We start from the raw sequence: 24911 nt of genomic DNA, 5'->3' as shown, positions 1-24911 counted from the left end.
CTGCCCTTAACACCCTCTGTGTGCTTCCTCTTCATCTCTTAACCCACCCCAACCCCTGGCAACCACTGACCTTTTTACTGTCTCCATCGTTTGCTTTTTCCAGAATGTCCTGTACTTGGAATCATACAGTGTGTAGCCTTTTCAGTCTAATTTCTTTCACTTAGTCATATGCATTTAAGGTTCCTCTGTGTTCCTTTTTTAACTTTTTCTTCTAAATCTCTCTACACTGTATGACTTTTCTAAGTATATGCATTATTATTTTTATTTTTAACGAAAAACGATGATGGGATTATCTGTGTGGAAAGACTATGCATAGTTTTGCTTCATTTTCCCCCTAAAAAAAGCCCACCTTATACACATAATTTTTAATGCTGTTCTGGATATTACCTAAGTCTTGTCTAATCATGTCAGAATGTGACATGTAAGATGCAAGCAAAATTATCCCAAGCCCTAAACTTTCTCTTATTATCCCATCTTATGACTTATCCTTTCTGCAGTGCCCACCACCCCAAAGCACGCACAAGGCTAGGTCCTGGCAGCATGGTACCCCCACAGCAGGGGGATGGATGCCCTTCTGTGCTCAGTAGCACATGAGTGATGCTGTGAATCTGCTGGTGAGATAGGGAAGAAAGTTGAGTCAGAGCTTGTGATACAGACTGGTCCTGAGCATTCGTGATGTGCCTCTGGTGTGGAGGAAGGGACTGTATGGGTGGTCCATGACCAAGATTCTTTTCAGCCCCTGAGTCTAGGAAATCCTGCCCCGTCAGTAGCTCAGACACAGTACCCGGAAGGAAGCTCACTCACTCATCAGATCCTTATTGGATGCTTGCCATGGCTGTTCACAGCCCAAATCTCAAATCCACTGTGTTCTCCTCAAAACATGGCACAGGGTTGTGGGAGCAAGGTTCTCATCTAGACTCTGCCGCTCACTTGCACTGTGATTTTGGAAAGGTCACATCACTCCGAGCCTCAGTTTCCTCATATGTAAAAAGCAAGGTGTTGGTCAGATGCCCTCCAAGTCCCCTTTCAGAAGCGTTGAGCCGTCTAGGATTTTGAAAACTGTCTAGTGTCCCCACCCCACCCCCACCCTTTTCTAGCCTCTCTCCTGGAAGCAAGCAGATTTAGAAAAGAAACAGGAAACAAGTTCCCTTTTGTTCTAGTTTACTGATAAGTGCTGAAAAATAGGCATGAAACATCTCAACCAAGATTTCCAAGGTAACCTTGCAAATCTGAAGGTAAACCAAAATAAAGGAACCCACAGTCTCGCAGAGTGATAGAGTCAGACAGAGGGTCTCCGAGAGAAACGAGAGTGGGGTTGGAAGCCTCTGAAATATTACCTGGGTCCTGGAATCTAAAGTGATGGCACCAGATATTACCTATTGCTGCTAGATCTTCTCAGATTATTCCAAAATTCAGACTTTGATTCTTAGCAGGCTGTCATTCACCCTAGAAAATCTGGCAAAACTAGCTACATTATAACAGGAAGTTCTGATGGAGCAGGTAAAAGGCTTTTAAGAAATAAGCTAGCAGTGGCAGGGCCAAGTTTTTCAGGGAACAGTTGCTAGCTAAGCTGTAGCATCTGAGAGAGTTGCTACCATTGGCTTAAGACTGGAGAGCCCTGAGGAGTCTCGGCCAGGTCCTGAGCACATCTGGACCAGGATGTGATTCTGGGCCTATTGCTTGTGCGGAGTCAGAACTTAGCTCCTTTCTCAAATGGACCTGAACCTCAGGTTGCAGATGCCGCCTGGTCATTGGTACTTGTGTCTCTGACACCTAGAGGGAGAGAAAGGCTGTGTCCCTGTGTGTGCCAGAGAAAATGGGGGAGGGGGGAAGAGAGGAAGCAGAGGAGCACAGAGGAACAGGAGGGCAGCAGACTTAGACCCAAAAAACCTAAGGGCAAGGAGGCCTAATGGAAAGGAACTTTACTTCGCATAAGAGGGTCTGGCTTTGACCCCTGACTTCCCATTTACTCCTCCATTAACCTGGGTACAGTCCTGATCTTGACAAGCTTCTGTTTCCGTTATAGCATGGGAGCAATGATATGCACCAGATCGGACTGTGATGATTGAAATTAAAGGATGCATGCATGCATGCCCACTACAGTACCTGACACGTAACTGATGCTTAACAGATGATGGCTATGTGTAAATCTAGCTTCCCTGGTGGCTCAGGCGGTAAAGCGTCTGCCTACAACGCGGGAAGTTCAGTTCAGTTCAGTCGCTCAGTCGTGTCCGACTCTTTGCAACCCCATGAATCACAGCACGCCAGGCCTCCCTGTCCATCACCAGCTCCCGGAATTCACTCACACTCATGTCCATCGAGTCGGTGATGCCATCCAGCCATCTCATTCTCTGTCGTCCCCGTCTCCTCCCACCCCCAATCCCTCCCAGCATCAGAGTCTTTTCCAGTGAGTCAACTCTTCGCATGAGGTGGCCAAAGTATTGGAGTTTCAGCTTTAGCATCAGTCCTTCCAAAGAACACCCAGGATTGATCTCCTTTAGAATGGACTGGTTGGATCTCCTTGCAGTCCAAGGGACTCTCAAGAGTCTTCTCCACCACCACAGTTCAAAAGCATCAATTCTTCAGAGATCAGCTTTCTTCACAGTCCAACTCTCACATCCATACATGACCACGGGAAAAACCATAGCCTTGACTAGACGGACCTTTGTTGGCAAAGTAATGTCTCTGCTTTTTAAGATACTATCTAGGTTGGTCATAACTTTCCTTCCAAGGAGTAAGCGTCTTTTAATTTCCTGGCTGCAATCAGCATCTGCAGTGATTTTGGAGCCCCAAAAAATAAAGTCTGACACTGTTTCCACTGTTTCCCCATCTATTTCCCATGAAGTGATGGGACCAGATGCCATGATCTTCGTTTTCTGAATGTTGAGCTTCAAGCCAAACTTTTCACTCTCCTCTTTCACTTTCATCAAGAGGCCTTTGAGTTCCTCTTCACTTTCTGCCATAAGGGTGGTGTCATCTGCGTATCTGAGGTTATTGATATTTCTCCCGGCAATCTTGATTCCAGCTTGTGCTTCTTCCAGCCCAGCATATAAGTTAAATAAGCAGGGTGACAATATACAACCTTGACGCACTCCTTTTCCTATTTGGAACCAGTCTGTTGTTCCATGTCCAGTTCTAACTGTTGCTTCTTGACCTGCATACAGGTTTCTCAAGAGGCAGGTCAGGTGGTCTGGTATTCCCATCTCTTTCAGAATGTTCCACAGTTTATTGTGATCCACACAGTCAAAGGCTTTGGCATAGTCATTGAAGCAGAAATAGATGGTTTTCTGGAAATCTCTTGCTTTTTTGATGATCCAGCGGATGTTGGCAATTTGATCTCTGGTTCCTCTGCCTTTTCTAAAACCTGCTTGAACATCTGGAAGTTCACGGTTCACATACTGCTGAAGCCTGGCTTGGAGAATTTTGAGCATGACTTTACTAGCGTGTGAGATGAGTGCAATTGTGCGGTAGTTTGAGCATTCTTTGGCATTGCCTTTCTTTGGGATTGGAATGAAGACTGATCTTTTCCAGTCCTGTGGCCACTGCTGAGTTTTCCAAATTTGCTGGCATATTGAGTGCAGCACTTTCACAGCATCCTCTTTCAGGATTTGAAATAGCTCAATTGGAATTCCATCACCTCCACTAGCTTTGTTCGTAGTGATGCTCTCTAAAGCCCACTTGACTTCACATTCCAAGATGTCTGGTTCCAGGTGAGTGATCACGCCATCGTGATTATCTTCATCGTGAAGATCTTTTTTGTACAGCTCTTCTGTGTATTCTTGTCACCTCTTCTTAATATCTTCTGCTTCTGTTAGGTCCATACCATTTCTGTCCTTTATCGAGCCCATCTTTGCATGAAATGTTCCCTTGATATCTCTAATTTTCTTGAAAAGATCTCTTGTTTTTCCTCTTCTGTTGTTTTCCTCTATTTCTTTGCATTGATCGCTGAGGAAGGCTTTCTTATCTCTCCTTGCTATTCTTTGGAACTCTACATTCAGATGCTTATATCTTTCCTTTTCTCCTTTGCTTTTCGCTTCTCTTCTTTTCACAGCTATTTGTAAGGCCTCCTCAGACAGCCATCTGCTTTTTTGCATTTCTTTTCCATGGGGATGGTCTTGATCCCTGTCTCCTGTACAGTGTCATGAACCTCCATCCAGAGTTCATCCGGCACTCTATCAGATCTAGTCCCTTAAATCTATTTCTTACTTCCACTGTATAATCATAAGGGATTTGATTTAGGTCATATCTGAATGGTCTAGTGGTTTTCCCTACTTTCTTCAATTTCCGTCTGAATTTGGCAATAAGGAGTTCATGATCTGAGCCACAGTCAGCTCCTGGTCTTGTTTTTGCTAACTGTATAGAGCTTCTCCATCTTTGGCTGCAAAGAATATAATCAATCTGATTTCGGTGTTGACCATCTGGTGATGTCCATGTGTAGAGTCTTCTCTTGTGTTGTTGGAAGAGGGTGTTTGCTATGACCAGTGCGTTTTCTTGGCAAAACTCTATTAGCCTTTGCCCTGCTTCATTCCGTGCTCGAAGGCCAAATTTGCCTGTTACTCCAGGTGTTTCTTGACTTCCTACTTTTGCATTCCAGGCCCCTATAATGAAAAGGACATCTTTTTTGGGTGTTAGTTCTAAAAGGTCTTGTAGGTCTGTTCAACGCGGGAAACCCGGGTTCAATCCCTGGGTTGGGAAGATCTCCTGGAGAAGGAAATGGCAACCCATTCCAGTATTCTTGCCTGGGAAATCCCATGGACGGAGGAGCCTGGTGGACTACAGTCTGTAGGGTCGCAAAGAGTCTGACATGACTGAGCGACTTCACTTTCACTTTCATGTGTAAATCTAACTCCTACTCCAGTAAGTGCTATGGCAGGAAAGTGTGCAAGAGGGGAGGACAAAGGACTCAGCAAAGGAGACTGGGGGAATATGGGAAGCAAGTGAGCAAAAGAGGGATCGGGGCAAGTTTCAGCTCTTAAGTGTCTGCAGGGCAGAGGAGGTGAGCAAGATGTGAACCAACAGCCTTTGGTGTGGGGATTCCTACCTGGACCCACGAGGCTGGGTGAACAATAATCCACCAGGCTTCCTCTGAAAGGCGGCTGATCTCCCGCAGGACCGAGGGCCATGGGACCCCTAAGGTTTGTGCCTGCTTCCATTTTCTCAGGGTATAAGTCAACCTATTGACTTGTAACATTTCAAACTGCTGGATTCTAGGCAGACATGTCTCTGGCCTGAGATTGTGCAGGCGAATAAGCCTCAGATAGATGGTGTCTGTTCTCCACCCTTTTCCATCCTCCGTCCCAGGATTCTCTGACCCGTTCTTTGAACTAAACTAGCAGGGAAAGAACCTCTGACTCTCTCACAAGTCAGACCAGTTCAGAGTCTGAGAGCAGAGAACAAGGATGTGCCAGGAAGAGAAGATTCATGCTGTGATCTGCTGGGTTCCCTGGGGAGCTTCGCAAGCAAGAAAGCGGGACTGTCGGGCCAGGGAGAGGAGGCTGTGGAGGAAGTTGAGGCCCCTGGGAGAGGGAGAGGGTGCTAAGCCAGTAGCCTCGTGCCCGCTCTGCCTGTTCTCTGGTGCCCTGTGCTGGAGCCAGCTTACTGAGCTGCCTTCCTCTGTCAGATGAGGAAAGCCCCTGGACTTGATCAGGGGTCCTGGAAATAAAAACTCTCCAGGTGTGTTTCTTGGCATGCGTGCTAAGTTGCTTCAGCCACATCTGACTCTTTGTGACCCCATGGACTGTAGCCTGCCAGGCTTCTCTGTCCATGGGATTCTCCAGGCAAGAATACTGGAGTGGGTTGCCATGCCCTTCTCCAGGGGACCTTCCCGACCCAGGGATCAAACCCACATCTCTTAAGTCTCCTGCATTGCAAGTGTGTCGTTTACCACTAGCGCCACCTGGGAAGCCCTTTTTCTTGGAGCCTGCCTTTAATCCCAGTTTACAGGCACTCCTCTGCCATGATGCCTTGGGTCCTCTTATGATCCTGGGTCTCCAGATGGGCACTTCTTGAACAGGCAGTGCTTTCTGCTCAGGAAACCCTTCAGCAGCCTTCACTGCGTCTCTCCTCCCAGGGTCTCCCCCTGCTCTCTTTGAAGACATAATGGGCAGAGGTGATTTCTTAAAAAAAATAAAATCACAGTTGATGAGGGTATTCTAAAAAAAGATCATTTCTCCCCTCAGAGGAACTCTGATGCCTGTTAGTACAAATTCTTCCCCCTAATACACACGCATACATTTATTTTTTATTTTTTTCACAAGATTTGGGTTGTACTTGGTTGTGCAACGTGCATGAATGTTAGCAAGTTTTTCCACCAATGTTTTCCACTAAAAACATTTTTCAGTGTCATTATCTGTTTTTCTACAGCATGATTTTAATGTCCATGTCATGCTCTCATACCAATGCCCCCGTTATTTATTTAACCAGTCTCCTACGGGTGGATCTATAAGTTATTTCCAAATAACTTAGCAATACTTTGCTAATATGCACAATGCTACCACAGAGAAGCCACAGAAGTGTTCTTTCTGCTGCATGTGTGCCTGTTAACTAACTTATCCCCAAACTTATCTGGTGCCATGGAAGAATGGTGGGAGAGATGATCAGAACAGGAGAGGTGTTTTTTAAAGTTTAAAAAAGAGTACAGCATGGCATTTTGGCTTCTGAGATTCTTTTCCCCCATCCTGATTCAGAATTCCTGCCAATGGGCATAACATGGGTACTTGGCCAGAGCTGACAAGATAAAGATAACCTCAAATAATGGGTTTCTTCTGAATATATCTGGGTATATACCCATCATCACATTCCAAATGGCCCAACTTGTTCTTTCAGAGTCCACTTCTAACCCAAGACAGGGTGTGAATGAAGACAAACAATAATCCTGTCCTGCCCTCCTCCTGCCCACTCCTCTCTGTGTATATACCACAGTGAAGTCATGTTAGAGGTGGGGGCTGGGGCTGGGCTAACTCGTAAGTAAGGTGCCGTAGCACCCAAGTCTACTTCTTCCTTCAGGAACAGGAGCACGTGACAGGCGACAGAAGGCTGAACTGACCTCAGACTTTGACATTACAACTCTTGAGCAGATTCCTATATCCATCCCAGGGGTTCCCAGCCTCCTCTAATGCCTGATGACCTGAGGTGGAGCTGACGTGATCATAATAGAAATAAAGTGCACAATAAATGTAATGCTTTTGAATCATCCTGAAACCACCCCCCTACCCCCACCCCCGACGCGAAGTCCGAGGAAAAATTGTCTTCCGTGAATCTGGTCCCTGCTGCCAAAAAGGTTGGAGACCTTAAAGGACTGTCAACATAAGCCTTTAGCTTATAAGATTTTAGAGTGGCTTTTCACCTTCGTTCTTCTGCTTGCCATTTTGTAAGCCAAGTACTGGTCAACAAGGGTATAAAGAATATAAGAGTATAAGAATATAAACTCCCTGAAGATATCAATATCTTGAATATCTCCATTTCTTTATGAAGCCCTGGCACAGCCTGTGGTGAGTGAGTTCTCATAAAATAAGTTTACGAAGAGTCTGCACCCAGGATTGTACAGTGATCATGAGAGGCGTGCAGTCGCCCTTGAACACTGGGGGCATCCATCTGAAGAATACAAAGGGCAGGGAAAAAGGGCAAGTTGGGCACGGTGAAAAGAAGAGACCTCCAAAAATAATGTTGCTAAAACAAAATGAAAGAAACACTTGGCAGTGTTTATTTGAATCCAGGGCAAGCAGGTGCTAGAACTGGAAAAATACAAGATCGGAAATTAATATGAATGGAATCCTAGGAGATTTATCCCATGAGATAAAGCCAAATGACTCATGGTCGTGAGAACAGCATCAGCAGTAGTGGGGGAGCTCTACGTAGGTGCCAGGGAGGGCAATTATGGTGTGAATGAAGATACTGCCACTTGAAGGGTCCTGGCTCCCTGAGTCAGCCAGCCGTGAGTTGTCTTAGGTTCTCTGTGTCTCAGACTTGGAAAAGACCTTTGGGGATCTGAGAGTCTAGGTCTCTTTACCCGCCAGAGGCGATGTGGACTTGGGCTTAGACGATCAAAAAGAATGCATTTGAATAGTTTTAATGAGGTGGATGAAATTGGAGCCAATTATACAGAGTGAAGTAAGCCAGAAAGAAGAACATCAATACCGTATATTAACGCATATATATGGAATTTAGAAAAATGGTAACCTGAACCCTGTATAAGAGACTGCAAAAGAGACATAGGCATTTAGAACAGTCTTTGGGACTCTGTGGGAGAGGGTGAAGGTGGAATGATTGGGGAGAATGGAATTGTAGCATGTGTATTATCATAAGTGACCAGTCCAGGTTCGACGCATAAATTTTCCTCTGTTCATTTCTTTGCATTTGTGCTTTTTTAATAAAATTCTTTTTAAAAAAAAAAAAAAAGATCAAATGGCCCTAGCAAATCACTTAGCTTCTTTGAGCCTCAGCTCTTAGACGCAAGACTCATAAGACCTGTTTTCCAGAGTCACTGCCAAGGTCAGATGAGTCGTGAAACACTATACAAATGTTTGGTATTGCTACTTACTGAGAATACAATGTATGTAAACCAGTATGATATAGTTTTTCTGTGTGGGGTTTAAAGATGCCATACACATGCTTGTCTGGAAGGCAAAGAAGATATGTGTCAAAATTAGTACAGTGATGGGCATGAGCTGAGTCTCTGGCTGTAAAAAATGATTTCATTCTTTGGAAAATGAAAGGGTCCACTTGATGATCATACCTGTAAATCTGGCTTCATTAGAAAAAGACCTCCCTACATGTTCTGTCGACTTGTACTTTTGGGCTTTCCTGGTAGCTCAGTTGGTAAAGAATCCTCCTGCAATGCAGGAGACCCCATTTCAATTCCTGGGCCAGGAAGACCCCCTGGAGAAGGGATAGGCTACTCACTCCAGTATTCATGGGCCTCCCAGGTGGCTCAGATGGTAAAGAATCCACCTGCAATGCTGGAGACCTGGGTTCAGTCCCTGGGTTGGCAAGATCCCCTGGAGGAGGGCATGGCAACCCACTCCAGTATTCTTGCCTGGAGAATCCCATGGACAGAGGAGCCTGGCAGGCTACAGTCCATGTGGTCACAAAGAGTCGGACACGACTGAGTGACTAAACACAAAGCACACATGTTCTGTGAAATTGTTACCCTTAGGCGGGGGTGTGCTGTAATTTATAATTTACAGGTTTTAGAAAAATAGTTATTTCTCAGCAAGTTTGAAAGGGAAATTATTGGATCTTGATAAAAAGCATCTACTGAAGAAACTAAAGTTAACATCATACTAAATGGTGAGAGACTTCGTGCTTTCTGTGACTCTTCGTAGTAGCATCTCTCATAATAACCCAATACTGGAAATGATCCAGCTGTCCTTCAACAAATTAACAGTTTAACAAATTCTGGTACACTCATACCATTGAATACTGCTCAGCAATGAAAAGGAATGAACTATCAATACTTGCAACAGCTTGGATGCATCTCAAGGGGGGTTATGCTGAGTGAATAAAAGCTAATTTCCAACAACTTCATACTATATGATTCCATTTATATAACACCTTGAAATGACAAAATTTAGGAACAGAGAACAGATTACTGGTTGTCAGGGGTGGATAAGGAGGTGGGCATACAGGAGGGACTCTTGATGAAGCTGTTCTGTAACAACTTTTGGGAACAGACAGAGGAAACTATGTTTGTGATAAATGGTATAGAACTAACATACACACACATCAGTGTGTGCCAGTCAGCCCTAAAGGAAATCAACCCTGAGTATTCATTGGAAGAACTGTTGCTGAAGCTGCAGGACTTTAGCCACCTGATGCAAAGAGCTGACTTATTGGAGAATACCCTGATGCCTGAGAAAGCTTGATGGCAAAAGGAGAAGGGGGAGGCAGAGGCTGAGATGGTTAGATAGCATCACTGAATCAATGGACATGAGTTGGAGTAAATTCCAGGAGATAGTGGACAGAGGAGCCTCGTATGCTACCGTCCATGGGGTTGCAAAGAGTCAGACCTGACTTAGTGACTGAGAAACAGCCACAAGGTTGGAATATCTGAATAAGATCTGTGGATTGTATCAGTTTTAACATGATAGTATATTATACTGTGGTTTTATTAAGGTATTATCATTGGGGAAACTGGGTAAGCGGTGCAAGGGATCTCTGTATTATTTCTTACAGTGTGTGAATCTAAAACCATCTCAATAAAAATTTGAATTAAAAAATAGTATCATTGGGGTTAGTCTTGGTGGCAGCAGCTAAGATAGATGTTTCAGGAGGAAACCAGAGACGTGTCACATCAACCGTATTAGTATCACAGTCAACTCTCAGTGGAATCGGAGATGCAGGTGGTTTTAGGACATTAAAGAGAGAAGCCTTGGTGGAAACTCTGCACTTGGTTTTGTTTCCTTTTGTCTTTGAATGCAGAGAAACAAGAGGAGTAGAGGGTCCTGGAGAGTTACATAGGAAGCTTCCAAATGATATGCATACAGATAAAGTACGCAAATAAAATGAACACAGTCTCCATCAGGGTTCCACAGTTACACCTGACAAGAAGCAGAACTCAAGCCTCAAAGCTGCCTAATGAAGAAACTGAATTAAAATTCATTATAGGCAGTTGAACATTCTAGGAGAGCACTGTGGGTAATGCTTAAGAGCATGGTCTTAGGGGACAGGTGGCTTAGAATCTATCCCAGCCCTGACACTTATTTAGCTTTGTGACCTTTGGCAAGTGACTGAACGTCCTTGGGCCTCAGTTTCCCCATCTGGAAAATGGACAAAATGCCTGAACCTACCTCACAGGGTGTTGTCAAGATTAAACAAGTTAATGCTCAGAATACTGCCTGGCCCATTCATGCTTGATCAAGGTTACCTGATCTTACTCTTATTACCCTTTCTAGGAGGATAGATGAATACCACCTCCTGGTGCAGGGCTGGATTCTCCAGAGCTCATCATGAAGCATGTCAGCCTTCTCCCTGTTTCTCCACTTCCTTGACCTGGGCTTCTGCTCACCAGTCAGAAGTCTGTAATCATCAAGAAGCAAATAACCCCCAATGTCACATGTTGACTAAGAACAGTTGGTTTGCTTATGTGTGCACTGAACTGAACTGATGGTCTTCTGGGACCTGTTTGCCCTTGGGGTAATCCTGGGGCTCCCAGTAGCTATTCTGGACTCTCATGTTCTAACAATGGATGTTCCTTAGGAAACATACATTGAAAATGCTAGAATGTAAAGCGCTAGCTCAGGTGAGGTGGCCCACCTGCAGCTGCCCACTGGGGACTTATTAAACCTGTGGATTACAGGGACTTCCCTGGTGGGCCAGTGGTTGAGATGCCACACTTTCAACACAGGGGGCACAGGTTCAGTCCCTCCATGGGGAGCTAAGATCCCACATCAGTGCAACGTGGCAAAAAAAGAAAACACCAGAGTTAAAAAAAAAAGCAAAAAACTGGATTACAGGGTTCTTCCCTAGACCTTTAGAAGCTGCATTGCTGGACACGGGGCCTGAGAATCTCCATGTTAACTAATGATGATTAGTTAGCATGGATGATTTAATGAGAAATACTCGTCAGATATCAGGGTCTGGCACTTGAGAAACCCTCACTTTTCTCATCCTGCACACAAACCTTCAAGGTAGTGCGTGTGTATATGCGTGTGTGTGTGTGTGTGTGTGCACATGCACCTATATGCTTGCATGCTCAGTCACTTCAGTCCGACTCTTTGTGATCCTATGGACTGTAGCCCGCCAGGCTCCTCTGTCCATGGGATTCTCCAGAGAGGAATACTGAAGTGGGTTGCCATGCCCTCCTCCAGGGGATCTTCCCAACCCAGGGATCGAAACTAGGTCTCCCACATTAAGAGGTGGATTCTTTACCACTTGATCTTTATTTTTACCCAATTCAAAACCGAATCTCTGAGAGGTGAGCTCTTTTAACCCAAGGACACCGGGTGAGTGCCAGTGCTGGGGACATTGTCTTGAATCAGCTAACTCAGAGGCACTGAAACTGGCCAGCCACTTCTCTACTAAAAATATTTCCCTCCTCCCTCAAAGGCCGTCTCATGCTCTGTAGAGTCAGGAACCAGACCTGTTCATTTCTCTGCCACATCTGGCTTTCAGAGCTCCTAGCTTTCCCGAATTGTTAGGACTTCAGAGGAACCCAGCAACTTTGGGTCTGTCTGCTACGCCATCCGTAAAGCTATCAGTGAAATACAGACGGTGGTTTCCAATCATCCACTTGTGATGAGAGAAGGGCTGAGAGCAGGCAGGAGGCAGGATTCCTGTCTGCAGTTTTAAGGGTGTAGCTGGGTGGAGGGGGGGCATACAACCAACTGTGGGTTCAGAGGCTATCTAATCTATAAGTGAAAAGAAAATAGTCCCAGAACCCTTTCCCATTCTTTCCCTAAGCCTCCTTTTCTGGCTGCAAAGCTGCTTTTATTATGCTCTCTGTGTACACCTAACCACCTCCCCCGCAAACACACTTTCAAAAACAAAACCAGTAAGTACAACTAAGCATCAAACCTAGATATTGGAAACGTTTGGGTCAAGTGTGAGTTTATGTACATCCGAGACCAGGAAATGAAAAATGAGAAATTGGTGCACAGGTTTGTGGGTGGAGCATCTTTGGCTGATCTTTGATCAGCTCATGTCCATGAGCATGTGCCTTGGGTCTGGCCCTGCGCCCAGGCTTCCTTCATGTCTCAGTGGGTAAAGAATCCGCCTGCAGTGCAGGAGACACAGGAGACAAGGGATTTGGCCCCTGGGTCGGGAAGATCCCCTGGAGTCGGAAATGGCAACTCACTCAAGTATTTTTGCCTAGAAAATCTCGTGGACAGAGGAGCCTGGAGGGCTACAGTCCACAGGGTTGCGAAGAGTTGGACACGACTGAGCACGCACAGCACTGCACCCAGCTGTGTGGCGCACTTTCTCACTTCATCCTCAGAACAGACCAGTGAGGTTGACAGAGTTACTATCTTATTTCAGAGACAAGGAAACTGAGTCTCAGAGAGGGCCAGTCACTTTCTAAGGCCACACAACTGGCCAGGAGTAGTCAGCATAAAAAAAAAAAATGTGGATTACAGGATTCCACGCTAGTAACTCAGGTCAAATTCTTTGTGCCCCTTAGAAAGTAGACATCTCTTTGTGCAAACGAGATGGCCCATCTCCTCCCAGCTGTCTTCTTTGCCCTCCCCACAACCCAGTGAAATAAAAGCAAGCCAAACATAGATGATTTCTGAAATGAAGATTCCTAGGCATTTGGGAGGGCCCAAAGCTTTAACTAAACAGCCACTGTCAAGGGGAAAGATCTGTGTGTTACGTGGCAAAGGCCATGCAGTCATACACCCTGACCTAGTAATTATAACCCTGGGATTATAGGTTATATTTACCATAAACAAAACCTCCATGAGTATATTTATCATAAAGCTACTTCAGTATCTAAAATGTAGAGGCAACATAAATGTTCAAAAAGAAAAAAAAGAAGAGAAGAAAATTGTTTTCAGAACTCTTAAGTATTCATGTACACTGAGAGGAAAATCAGCACTTTTACGGAAAGGTGAAATTGGGTGGGTCGTAGCAGTCCTTGGTATGAAGTCTAATAAGTAAAAATAACCATCATTTCACTGCACACACTAAATTTCCATTGCTATGCCATAGAAAGACCCTCTGTCATTTTGCAGTGTATGCAAATATCAAATCACCAGGTTGTTCATCCGAAACCAACAAAATATTTTGTCAACTTCACCTCAATTTCTTTTTTAAAAAAGGAATCAAGATGCTAAAGAAGACCCTCTAAATTACCTTCCAAAATGCATCTGACCTATTCTTGAAAATTTGCTTTAAATTAGGCTGTAGTTTCCTGCACTGTGTGTGCAGGATTTGTAATGGAAATTTTCTCTGATTAACATACATGTTGCTGGGGAAACCACATTTGAGCAGTGATTTCCTAAAGCACGAGCGTTTATGACAATCGGTTTTTGTGGCCGGCGCTGTGTGAGGCATATAACATATGTTAATTACCTCATTTTATCATCACAGGAGTTCCTGCAAAATAGGTATTATTATCTTCATTTAACGCCTGAGAAGGAGGCCGAGGGAGATGAAGTAACCTGCCCGAGGGCCTGGGCTAGCCTGTGTTGGAGCTTGGACTCCAGCCTAGAACTCTATCTCCAGATGCCGCCCTAATCTGCAGCCAGGACTAGCACAGTCCCCTGAGCCTGTTCAGGATGGCCATGATCTAGACCAGCTGTGACATGTCCCGAGTGTCACCTCTCCCCAGATCCAAGCTCTTTCCACTTGACTGCTATACCAACGCCCCTTAATGTCAATTTGAAAATGGCTCAGATTGTTTGATTTGGGAAAATTTCCCCCAGGAATGTAATAGCCACTTTTCAGGTCCGCTTCCAAAGAAGAGACCAGCAAGGTTGTTTGTCTCCTAAGGCCGCCATCGTAAAAGGCCACAAACTGTGTGGCTTAAAATAACAGAGACGCGTTGTCTCACAGTTCCAGAGGCTAGTCGTCCAAGACCAAGGTGCTCGTAGGGTTGGTTCCTTCTGAGAGCTGTGAGGGAGAATCTGTTCGAGGCCTCTCTTCCAGCTCCTGGTGGCCTCCAGCATTCCTCGGCTGGTAGGTGGCCATCTTCTCCCCATATCTCTTCACGTCGGCTCTCCTATGTGGGTCTGTCTCTGTGTCCAGATTTCTCCTTTTTATAAGTCATATTGAATTAGGGTCCATCCCGCTGACCTCATTTTGACTTGACTATCTCTGTAAGAGGGTTGCCAAAGGAAATGGCCGCCCACTCCAGTATGCTTGCCTGGAGAATCCCAAGGACAGAGGAGCCTGGTGGGCTGCAATCCATGGGGTCGCAAAGAGTCAGACACGACTGAAGCAACTGAGCACCTCTGTCAAGACCCTCTCTCCATGTGGGATCACATTCTGAGGAGTTGAGGGTTAGGAGTCCCAACATACCTTGTGGGGAGGACACAGTTCAACTCCTAGTGGCGAGGCAGCCTTGGGGAGTGGGCTCCTCCTCTTCACTCCTGGCCCTTGGTATGTCTTTCCTTTCCTCCCATCCAGCCCATGCTCCCCTCTTGTCCAGCAGGTAAGGGCAAACAGTAGCGAATCAACTGTCAGAAGAAAACCAATGGCTCCATGAACTTGGTCTTCTGCCTCCCATCTAGTTTCCCTTCATCTCATGCCAACAAGTGGCATTTTGCCCAGGCTGTCACCATGCCCTGCATGCACCAGGAAACACAGAAGCAAAACAAGTGTGGGAGCCAAGAGAGCTTGACATGTTTTAGCCAGAGGTCTCAGTGTGGTTGCCTTGGGCAACATCTAACTTACGATTTCCTCTGAGTGTGTGAGTGCTTGTACAAAGGGCTTCTTCAAGTTCCCGATTCTCTAACATGCTCCTGCTGCAGACTTCTCTATGGAGCTAAGACAGCCTGCCAAGCTCTTTCCATAAAACCATGCCCTAACTCCCCAAGGTTGGCAGTGGAAGAGGAATCTCTACATAGGAGGCGTAACTGAGGATTCACAGCCCCAATTCTTGTTCTCCAGATTTACCTCTCTCTTGTAAGTTGCACTAGTCACCACTGCTGTCACCAGGTTAGGCTCAGGGAAGGCACTCCTTTCCAAGTGTGACGGAAGCTTGTCTTAATTCTCCCCTGCTTGACTGATTCCACGATGCAGCATTTATTCAAACTTGTCAGAAGACCCCAAACCAGAAAGTTCAAAATATTTCTTTCAAAAGGGCTTCTATCAATAGATAAGGTGGTCTGGGAGCCCAGGCCCATCTCCACCCATCTCCCTACCCGCCTAATAACTGCATCTTCAGATCCAAATATACACCGAGGTCACAGGCAAGGACAGCCCCCTTTCCATCCAGCCTGAGACCTGCCTTCCCAAGTTCACCGTCTTCTCTGCAGAGACTGGCCGACAGTGGCAGCACTCACTCCCTGCAGGGAAAAATTCTGCAGGAAAAAATCCAGAGCATTGACTTGGGAAAACCACATCTGAACATCATCCAATCTCTGTGCCCAAACAAATCTCCATGGGGAAGTGGTGGAATTGTGTTATACCAGCCCTTTCTTTCACTCCCCACCAGTTCTGATGGTCATCGCCAACAGAAGATGCCTACCCAAAGTAACAGAACAGAATTCCTTTGGAAGGGGAACCGGTGAAACAATTTCATCCTTCTATTAGGTGGCGAGCATTTATATTCACAAGCTGTTAGACTGAAATGCATGGTAGAGATTACTCAATGAAGTTGAGTCCTTGTTTTACAGGTAGGAAACTGAGGCCCGGAAAGGGAAAGTGATCTGCGTAGTATTGGCTAGTGGTAAAAGTGAATCCAGCTCTTCTGATTCTAGAATCCAGCTCTTCTGATTCCCAGCCCAGCACCCTTTAGCATATTGACCCCTGCTGTATAGTAGAGCACTGCTGCTGCTGCTGCTAAGGCGCTTCAGTCATGTCTGACTCTGTGCGACCCCACAGACGGCAGCCCACCAGGCTCCCCCGTCCCTGGGATTCTCCAGGCAAGAACACTGGAGTGGGTTGCCATTTCCTTCTCCAATGCGTGAAAGTGAAAAGTGAAAGTGAAGTTGCTCAGTCATGTCCGACTCGTAGCAACCCCATGGACTGCAGCCTACCAGGCTCCGCCATCCCTGGGATTTTCCAGGCAAGAGTACTGGAGTGGGTTGCCATTGCCTTCTCCATAGTAGAGCACAGAGACTTGTTATTTTAAACCTTAATTCAAACAGAGATCAAGTTGCGACAATGTGGAAGAAAACTTTTCATGGATCATCAATGAATCCAAAATGGCAGTCTAAAATCTCCTGGGATAAAGGGCTCTAAGCACATGAGTGTAACAGCAGAGGAAACATATCTCAGGGGGTTCCTAATGCTAGTCACTTCTGACTCCTGGATGCCACTTATATCAATCTCTTTCTCCTGCCTTTCTGTCTCCATTTGAGTCAACCTAGTCACCTTCATTTCATCATTCAAGTGCACTCTTGCCCTAAGAATAGAGTCCCAGATCCTCAACATGAACCAGAACGTTCCATGTGTTCTGGTTTCATCTTGCTTTTCTAGCTTTATTCCCTTTTACCCTTCCCTTCAGTCTCTCTGCTCCAGCTGGGCGTGGCTTCTCAAAGCTCCTCAAATAGGTGTAATCAGTCTTTCTTCCTGCCTCCCTCTCTCCCTGCCTCCCTTCCTTCCTATCTTTCCTTTCCCCTCTCTTTGTCTCTCTGTTCCATGTGTGTGTGTGTGAATTGCTCAGTAGCATCCAACTCTTTGCAACCCCATGGACTGTAGCTTGCCAGGCTATATGGAATTTTCCCATGAAAAATCCATGACATTTTCCAGGCAGTAATGCTGGAGTGGGTTGCCATTCGCTTCTCCAGGGGATCTTCCCAACCCAGGAATCAAACCTGGGTCTCTTGTAGAGACAGATTCTTTACAGTCTGAGTTACCAGGGAAGCCCTGTTCCCTTTAGAAAGGAACAGGGCTTCCCTTCTTTTCACCTAGATCAGTGGTTCTCATACAAGGGTGATCTGCCCCACCCAGGGGACATTTGGTGATATCTGAAGATATTTATTATTTTGCTTGTTAAAACTGGCATCTAGTTAGTAGAACACAAGGATGTAGCTAAACATCCAGCAATGCACAGGACATTTCCCCACCCCCACCCCACTAACAAAAAATAAAATATTGATAGTGCTGAAGTTGAGAAACACTCAACCTTTGGAACCCAGCTTAAACACTACTTCTTCCAAGAAGCCCTTCCATGACACTTGATATTGGTTTAGGGCCCCTCCCCCCTCAGTAGGCTCCTACCCATCACTTCTCTTTCATAGCACTTGGCACATGGAAGTATTTGAGATAATGTACCATCTGCTTTCCACTGGAGTGTACCAGCTCCAGGATGGAGTGGAGTGTTAGGTTCATCACCTCATCCCAGCGCCCTATGCGGTTCTCTATGAAGTTAGGCATCACTTTTTGTTCTGTTGACCCTGGGACACAGAGGAGGCCAGTTTACACAGGTGCCCTGTCTTTTACCAGGTGACGTGGTTTCTAAGGGCTTCACACGCAGACCCACAGATACCTGGGACAAGAGCACAGTCTTGGGAGCCAGGTGGAAGTGGGAGGATATCACAATTCTGCCACCTCCAGCAGGTTATTTAATTTCTCTGGCACTGGATTTCATCATCAGTAAAAGAAGCATAACATAGAACCTGTCTCCTAGAGTTGCTGTGAAGATGAAGAGATGAATACCACCTCTGACAGAGGGTAAGGGATTAATGACTGACAGGAGGAAAAGGCAGTGGGACAATAGACCCTCAGACCTATTCTAAGGGTCTCCTGTAGCCCTCAGGCCCTGGGTAGCGGGAAGAGGACTGTGGAAGGGACATCCAGAGACTGCTAGTCAACCTGTCTTTCTTAACTTCTTCACCTCTAAAATGTGCCTACCAACATCTCGTCTTACTTATCCCATGGGCTTGTTATATGCACCCCAGATAACTCCCTACCCAAACAAGAGAGGTGCCTAAAAATTTCCTGTAGGTAGGGCTGCGTGCAGTCCAGACTGTCTTCCCTCCTCCACCCAGGGTCTTCTTAAGAGCTCTGGCCTGCCACCCTTTCTTTCTTACCTGGATTCCCCATCTCCATCCAGACATTTGGAAAGGCAGCCCATTTGAATCAGAGCTCACCCCAGATTCCTCCATCTTCCTGGGCTCTGCCTCTAGTGCCGGTCGGGCCTCCACCCCCTGTCACCTGCCTGGCCCCGTCCACAGCCAGGTCACACACCTGATCAGCAGCGGAATTCCAGACATTTTCACCAGATGAGACCTGGAAATTGATTGCTATCATTCTTTTGCCCAAGGAGAGGGAGGGGAAGGACTTCCCGTTTTCAAGCCTTTTTGCTTCCCCCTCAATTTTAGACATTCAGAACCTGTTTTTAAGAGAAGCAAAGGTCCTTTGCCTTGACTGCTCCGGTCAGCAGACAGAAGTGTCTATTTGAGAGTGGAGGGCTGGACAGGAAGAAGACTCTCAGCAGAGAACAGAGGACAGGAGATGGGACACAGAAGTTTCGGATAGGAGCCCCTTTAGCTCTAGGGCAGTGGTTGGAGCCCAGTCCCACACAGGTAGCAAGCAGCCAGTGAGGTTCAAGGCTCTTGACAGAACTCTTCTGCATCCGCAGAGCTGTGTGAGCATCAGGGCAGACTCCAGCAGCGTGGGGGCAGGGCCGGGGGCAGAGGGGCCTCGACTCCATGGCTGAGGGAGGAGAGGGGGAGCGTGCCGGAGGCATCAGCTTGGCACAGTGGACCCTAGCGTGCCAGCAGCTCCGTGTTCCCTGTGACCACAGCCGCCCACACCCACGCCGCCCATGCCCACGGGATTAGCAGCCCGCTGCTTCCTTCAACAAGTCTGACTTTCTGCCTTGTGGCTGGTGGAACCTGGTGGGGCAGTTTCCAGATCTGGATTGCTTCTCTTCCATTTCCTGGTTCTCATACCTTCCACTCAGTCTGCAAAGGATGTTTCTCATTTGGGGTTTTTTTTTTTTTTTTTTGGTCCAAAATGCTTGACGAAAGATCTGGTCTCTTAATCAGTTCAGATCCCTGGGAAGTTATTTAAGGAATCAAAACAGCTCTAGTTAGACCCCCTAAAGATTAAAATCCATGACTTGCCTCTATCCAGAGGATGGTTCTTCCATGGTGGGAGAAACCTTAGTGCAAAGGACCAGGGCATCGGCAGCCTCCCCCATCCCACCAGCCAGGTCTTGGCAGCAAGCAGCAGTTTGACCTCCCAAGTCTCTGCTTTTATTTGCTTTCAAGAAGCTGCCCTGCTCCCCCATGCCACCCACCCTCTTTTGAAACATTCCTCCAGTGTGTAAAACACATCTTTTTGTCTTTCATCAATGCTTGCTAAATGCTTGAGTGGTAGAACGGAGGCCAAGGGAAAAGGGCTGGAATTAGGGTGAGGCAAATGAGCCCCAATATATAAGGAGGCACTCAGTCTCCAGGTGCAGGCTTCCTCACCCTGACCCTGGCCCTGTAACTGATGGCTGGTGAGAGAAAGCTTCCAGGGGAGACGGTTTACTCAGAGATGACTGAAGGGGCCCCACGTAGGCACCAGCCAGCCTCAGCAGGGGGCACAACTCAACCCATAGTACAAGACCAAGTAACTTGCTTGTTGAAGATGAAACTGCATCCTAGAACCCCAGATTATTTGATGACGAATTCCATGGCATAAAGCCCACTGTAAAGCCCCGGCACCTGCAGTATATATCCTTTATGGTCCAAGAGGAAGAACCAGAGAGAGACATTCAGAGGCTGCCGCTCTTGTGTTGATTGCACCTTCCCGATTTGCTCCCTTCCTCTGTAGCCTGCCTGCTCCAGGCTGAGCTGGTGAACTATGAGCGAGTCAAGGAGTACTGCCTCAAAGTCCTGAAGAAAGAAGGGGAGAATTTCAAGGCCCTTTACCGGTCCGGTGTGGCCTTCTACCACCTTGGAGACTATGACAGAGCACTCTACTACCTGAAAGAGGCAAGAACCCGACAGCCAACAGGTAAGGCAGCAATTGCTCTTTTCTTACCAACAGCCCCCTGGGGCACCTCCCAGACTGTCTCACCACCAAGGTCAGCTTTTTCTGGCTGGCAGGGCCAGGCAGAGATAGAAATGGCAAGTGAGGGGTCAGGTGTGTGCTAGGTCTTGGAAGAAGCAGAGCACATAGAGTCCGTGCCTTTGGGATCTGAGTTCCAGGGAGCTTGGGCACCTCTTCTGTTTAAACAGGATATGGATTTCTTCATTTTCCCAACCCAGAATCCAGCCTTCTTCACTTATTCATTGAATCCATATTGTGTTCTTACTATGTGCCAAGATTTGTGCTGGCTGCCGGGGATGTAGGTAAGAAGACGCAGTCCCTATATGTGAGGAGTTCACATTCTGGTTGATGAGACAGAATACAAATGGATAATTTGGAGGGTAAGCCCAACATTCTTCCAGGAAGAATGCTTCTCCAGGCAGATCCCAGATAATAGAGCATGCATTATCTGTACCATTTGCTTAAGTCACAGCCACCAGCCCCACCGTTCATCCATGCCACAGATATATACTGAGGCAGGGTCAAGAACTCTTCCAAGTGCTGGGCAAATAGCAGGGAATGATGCTCAAAGATGCTGCCTTCAAGGAGTTTGTGTTATAATGGAAGAAGATGGACAGTAAACAGATTGATAATGTAATATTTAATAGTATTAAGTGCTGTAAAGAAAATAAAGCAGAGTCAAAGGATCAAGACTAAAGTGGGTGCTATTGCAGACCAGGTGGTCAGGAACACCCTCTATGAGGAGGCATGTTTTAAACCTTGACTTTGACTTGCTGTTGCCATGGTTGTTCATATGGCTGATTTTTTTTAAATGCAGTTCTCCTTCCAAGGAATCTTGTTAGAATGAATTTACAAATACCCAATATACTTTTTTTCTTTTTTTTTTAAAGAACACTAATATCTTTATACGTTGTTGATTTGTTTTCTGTATATAATTTGTGTTCCTGCAACTACGCTATAAGCAACTTGAGGACCAAGAATGAGACTCATTCAACAGAATTTTCTTGAGTACCTGCTATATGTCAGTACTACTCTGAATGCCCTGCCTGGCATTTTGGAATATTATACAGCATTCCTTTCTACTCCTGGAAGTAAACATCTCAGGCAACCCTGAAACTCTTATATTCTGGCATGTATGGGGCTAAACAGCTATTCTCTGTCCTTCCCTACTCACTAACTTAAGGACTGGAATTGGGGGAAATTCTTTTATCTGTGGTCAGGTGGTTGCCTAGAAGAGCAAAATCGGACAATGAAGCACAAGTCCTTTTAAACTCTCCAATTAAAAAAAGATAACAGTCAGTCAATATTTACTGATCATTTGGATTGAGCACTTTTAGACATCTATTTTGATCCTCTCAGCAGTTTTATGAGGAAGGTTTTACAATCCCTGGGAGAGGCAGCCTTTGGAGTCAGGTGCGGTGACTATGTGTTATCTCCTTGGGCATCTGACTTGATCTCTCCGGCTTTAATTTTCATCACAATCAGGATGATGAGACATACCTTATAGGATTCTAATGAGGGCTCATTGAGACAATGAAAGTTAAAAACATGACCCAATGTAGACACTCAAAAATGGAGGTTGTTTCTTGCAAGACGAGACAGGAGATTCAAAGAAACTGGTAGGTTGCTTAAGGTTAAACAGTAGCTAACTCTGAACTAAAAGTCTCAACTCACTGAGCTGACTGGGGACCACTGGGATTGCTGCTGCACAGAAATAAGGGAAGAAATTCTCGCTCCTCTCCTCTCCTTCCTATCTGTCCTCTGGGTCACGGGGACCTGTCCTCATGGAGGCAGGGAAGGCGAGGAACTGCACTCCAGTTGCCTTCTCGGTCGCCCTGGACCTTGGCTGAGTGAGCCTGCCCTGTCCGTCATCTGCAGATGTAGCTTCGGTCTGATCCCCTGTAGACCAGCTGTTTCCTAAGGTGTGTTTCTCTCCTCACAGACACCAATGTGATTCGATATATCCAGCTGACGGAGATGAAGCTCAGCAGATGCTCCCAGAGAGAGAAGGAAGCCATGTAACCAGAACTCCTTTCTAGAGCCGCGCCTGGCCTGGGACGTCCAAGCACCGCGTGGTGGAGAGCCCCTCCCTGGGATCTGTTCCTTTCTCCTCACTTCCTCCTCCTATTACCCCTCATCTCTGTATCTGCTCTGCGTGCGCACAGAAGGAGACCCGCGGATTCGGAATCTGCTGGCTTGCCCTGACAGTGGAGACAGCCTCCTTTCAGTCGGGGCCGCCGCCGCTGAAAGAGACCTGGCTTTGGCGGGAACAGCCAGAGAGGACTGTTACAGGTTGGGAGTGCCGTTACAGCTCCGACGCAGGCCAGCACTCCTGACAAGAGGCGGAGCCCGGCAGGTGGACCCTCCCAGAGGCGCCAGGCATGGAGCCCACGGGCTGGACCCCTCCGCAGCTTCTTCACAGACTGGAGCATCTCACGGCAACTGTGATGAATCCAGGAGCCAGACAGACACCAGAAGCGTCGGTTAAGCCCACAGAGTCCGAGAATTTGTACACTGGATTTCTGCACAACACACACGCCCGCTCCCCGCCCCCAAGAACCCTCAGCCCCTGCCTCCCTCCCCGCCTCGTTGTCTCCTGTGCTTTCTCCTCTCCCCCTTGGGGATCTGAGACTCCGCCAGGATTCACATGCCATGGAAACCCATTCTCAGTGCCCTCTGTTGACCACACATACCATTCCCCCAGACTCCCACCCAGCAGGCAGCTGTGACTGCAGAAGGTCAGGGTAGAGTGGGCCAAGGACTGACCACGTAGGGCTGGGGGGAGGGAGAGATGACGTCTGGGGGACAGAGCATTGTATAGACTGGGAGACTGAACTGTGGACGAAGTTAAGTGTGAATAAAAATAAATGAACAGGCAGCAGTCCCTGTCACTTCTGTTGGAGGCAGCCCACTCCCTCACTTTTACTCCCTGCCCCAACCCTCAGTCAGAGCTGCTTACAGCCAGGCAGGACGGGGCTTCCCCCAGAGCAATGGGCCACTTGTCCAGTGGTATACAATGCTGGCTGCGCCTTTGTGCTTTTAGAGTAGGCTGGGATTGTGGAGACTGCCCAGGGACTTGGCTGGGTGGGAACCTGTAAGCCCCTTTTTGATGAAATTATCTGGACTCAATATCTAGCACGTAGAATGTGTTCAACAAATATTTGTTGACTGAGTGAATGATAACTGCAGACTGGTTCTCCTGCCTTAAACTCATTTTATCCCAGCCTCGTCTCCAGATACCTGTGCTCTTTTTGCGACGCCATGTAGCTTCAGTCAAATAAGAAACATTTACTGAGGGTTTGTTGTTTGCCTGTCATTGTGCAATATGCCCTGGGACGAAGGATGTAGTCCCGGTCTTCAAGGAGATGGAAGAGTTGAGAAATAGTCATAGGAGATTATTACCGATGACACCTTTAATTTATATGATGCTTTAAGATTTTCAAAGCACTTTCATGTATTTTTTGTGTGATCAGTGAGACAATATTGTACAAATTAAAATATATACAGATGCAATAATGTTAATAGTGAGCATTTATTAAATGCATTCTCCTCAGACCTTTACATGTATAATCTCATTTCTTTCATTTTATGGATAAAGAAACTGAAAAACAGAAAACTTGTCCAAGGTTGCATGGCCTTAAGTGGCATACCTAGGATTTGAACTGAGTCTGTCTAACTCTAGAGTTTCAGCTGTTAACTACTCTGTAGTTAGTTGCTGCCCTAAAAAGTACTGGATTGGCCAAAGATTTCATTTGGGATTTTCCATAAGATGTTATGGAATGAAATTTTTGACCAATTCAATATTATATTGGATAGTTGTTGTTGTTTAGTCACTAAGTCGTGTTCAACTCTTTTGTGACCCTATGGATTGTAGCCTGCAGGCTCCCCTGTCCATGGGATTTCCCAGGCAAGAACACTGGTGTGAGTTCCCATTTCCTTCTCTTAGCAGGACAGTGTGTGTGACAAGCCCTGATGATGCCAATGATGGTACATGGGCCACCTTTTGTTATTTAGCTCTAGTTGAAAAATGGTCCCTAGCACGTGACTCCTTAGTGGTGGAAAAGGCAGCTGAGATCCAGCAGTTATTTCTGTGTATTGTTCATTCTACTTGCTGATGGGCCAGTGTGTATCCCAGCAATCCACCAAGCATTCCCCACTCCATTCCCAGCTTTGGGAAAGAGTTACAATTATAGGTAGAGAAGAAAGGAAACGCAACGTTAATTATGGGTTATTTCTTTAATCAGAGGCTCCAGCATTGCAGGATCCAATCACTGCTTAGGGTCCAGGAGCCAGCAGCACAGGTTATAGTCACATAGTTC

At 46.4% G+C, this 24911-nt stretch overlaps 1 protein-coding gene across 1 annotated transcript in view; it reads left to right on the top strand.

Moving 5' to 3' along the window:
• Nucleotides 1–24147, top strand: part of TTC9 (tetratricopeptide repeat domain 9) — a 35361-nt gene extending 11214 nt beyond the window's left edge. Inside the window, exons 2-3 of the mRNA XM_055436290.2 lie at nucleotides 20374–20556; nucleotides 22535–24147. Coding sequence (XP_055292265.1) covers nucleotides 20374–20556; nucleotides 22535–22614 — 263 coding nt within the window. The 3' untranslated portion in view covers nucleotides 22615–24147. The remainder of the gene's footprint in view (nucleotides 1–20373; nucleotides 20557–22534) is intronic.
• The last annotated feature ends 764 nt before the right edge of the window (nucleotides 24148–24911 follow it).

Source organism: Moschus berezovskii, chromosome 9 (assembly GCF_049115385.1).
Source record: "Moschus berezovskii isolate FMDL1 chromosome 9, NW_MosBer_1.0, whole genome shotgun sequence".
Classification (NCBI taxonomy): domain Eukaryota; kingdom Metazoa; phylum Chordata; class Mammalia; order Artiodactyla; family Moschidae; genus Moschus; species Moschus berezovskii.
This window is presented reverse-complemented; position numbering and strand designations above follow the sequence as displayed.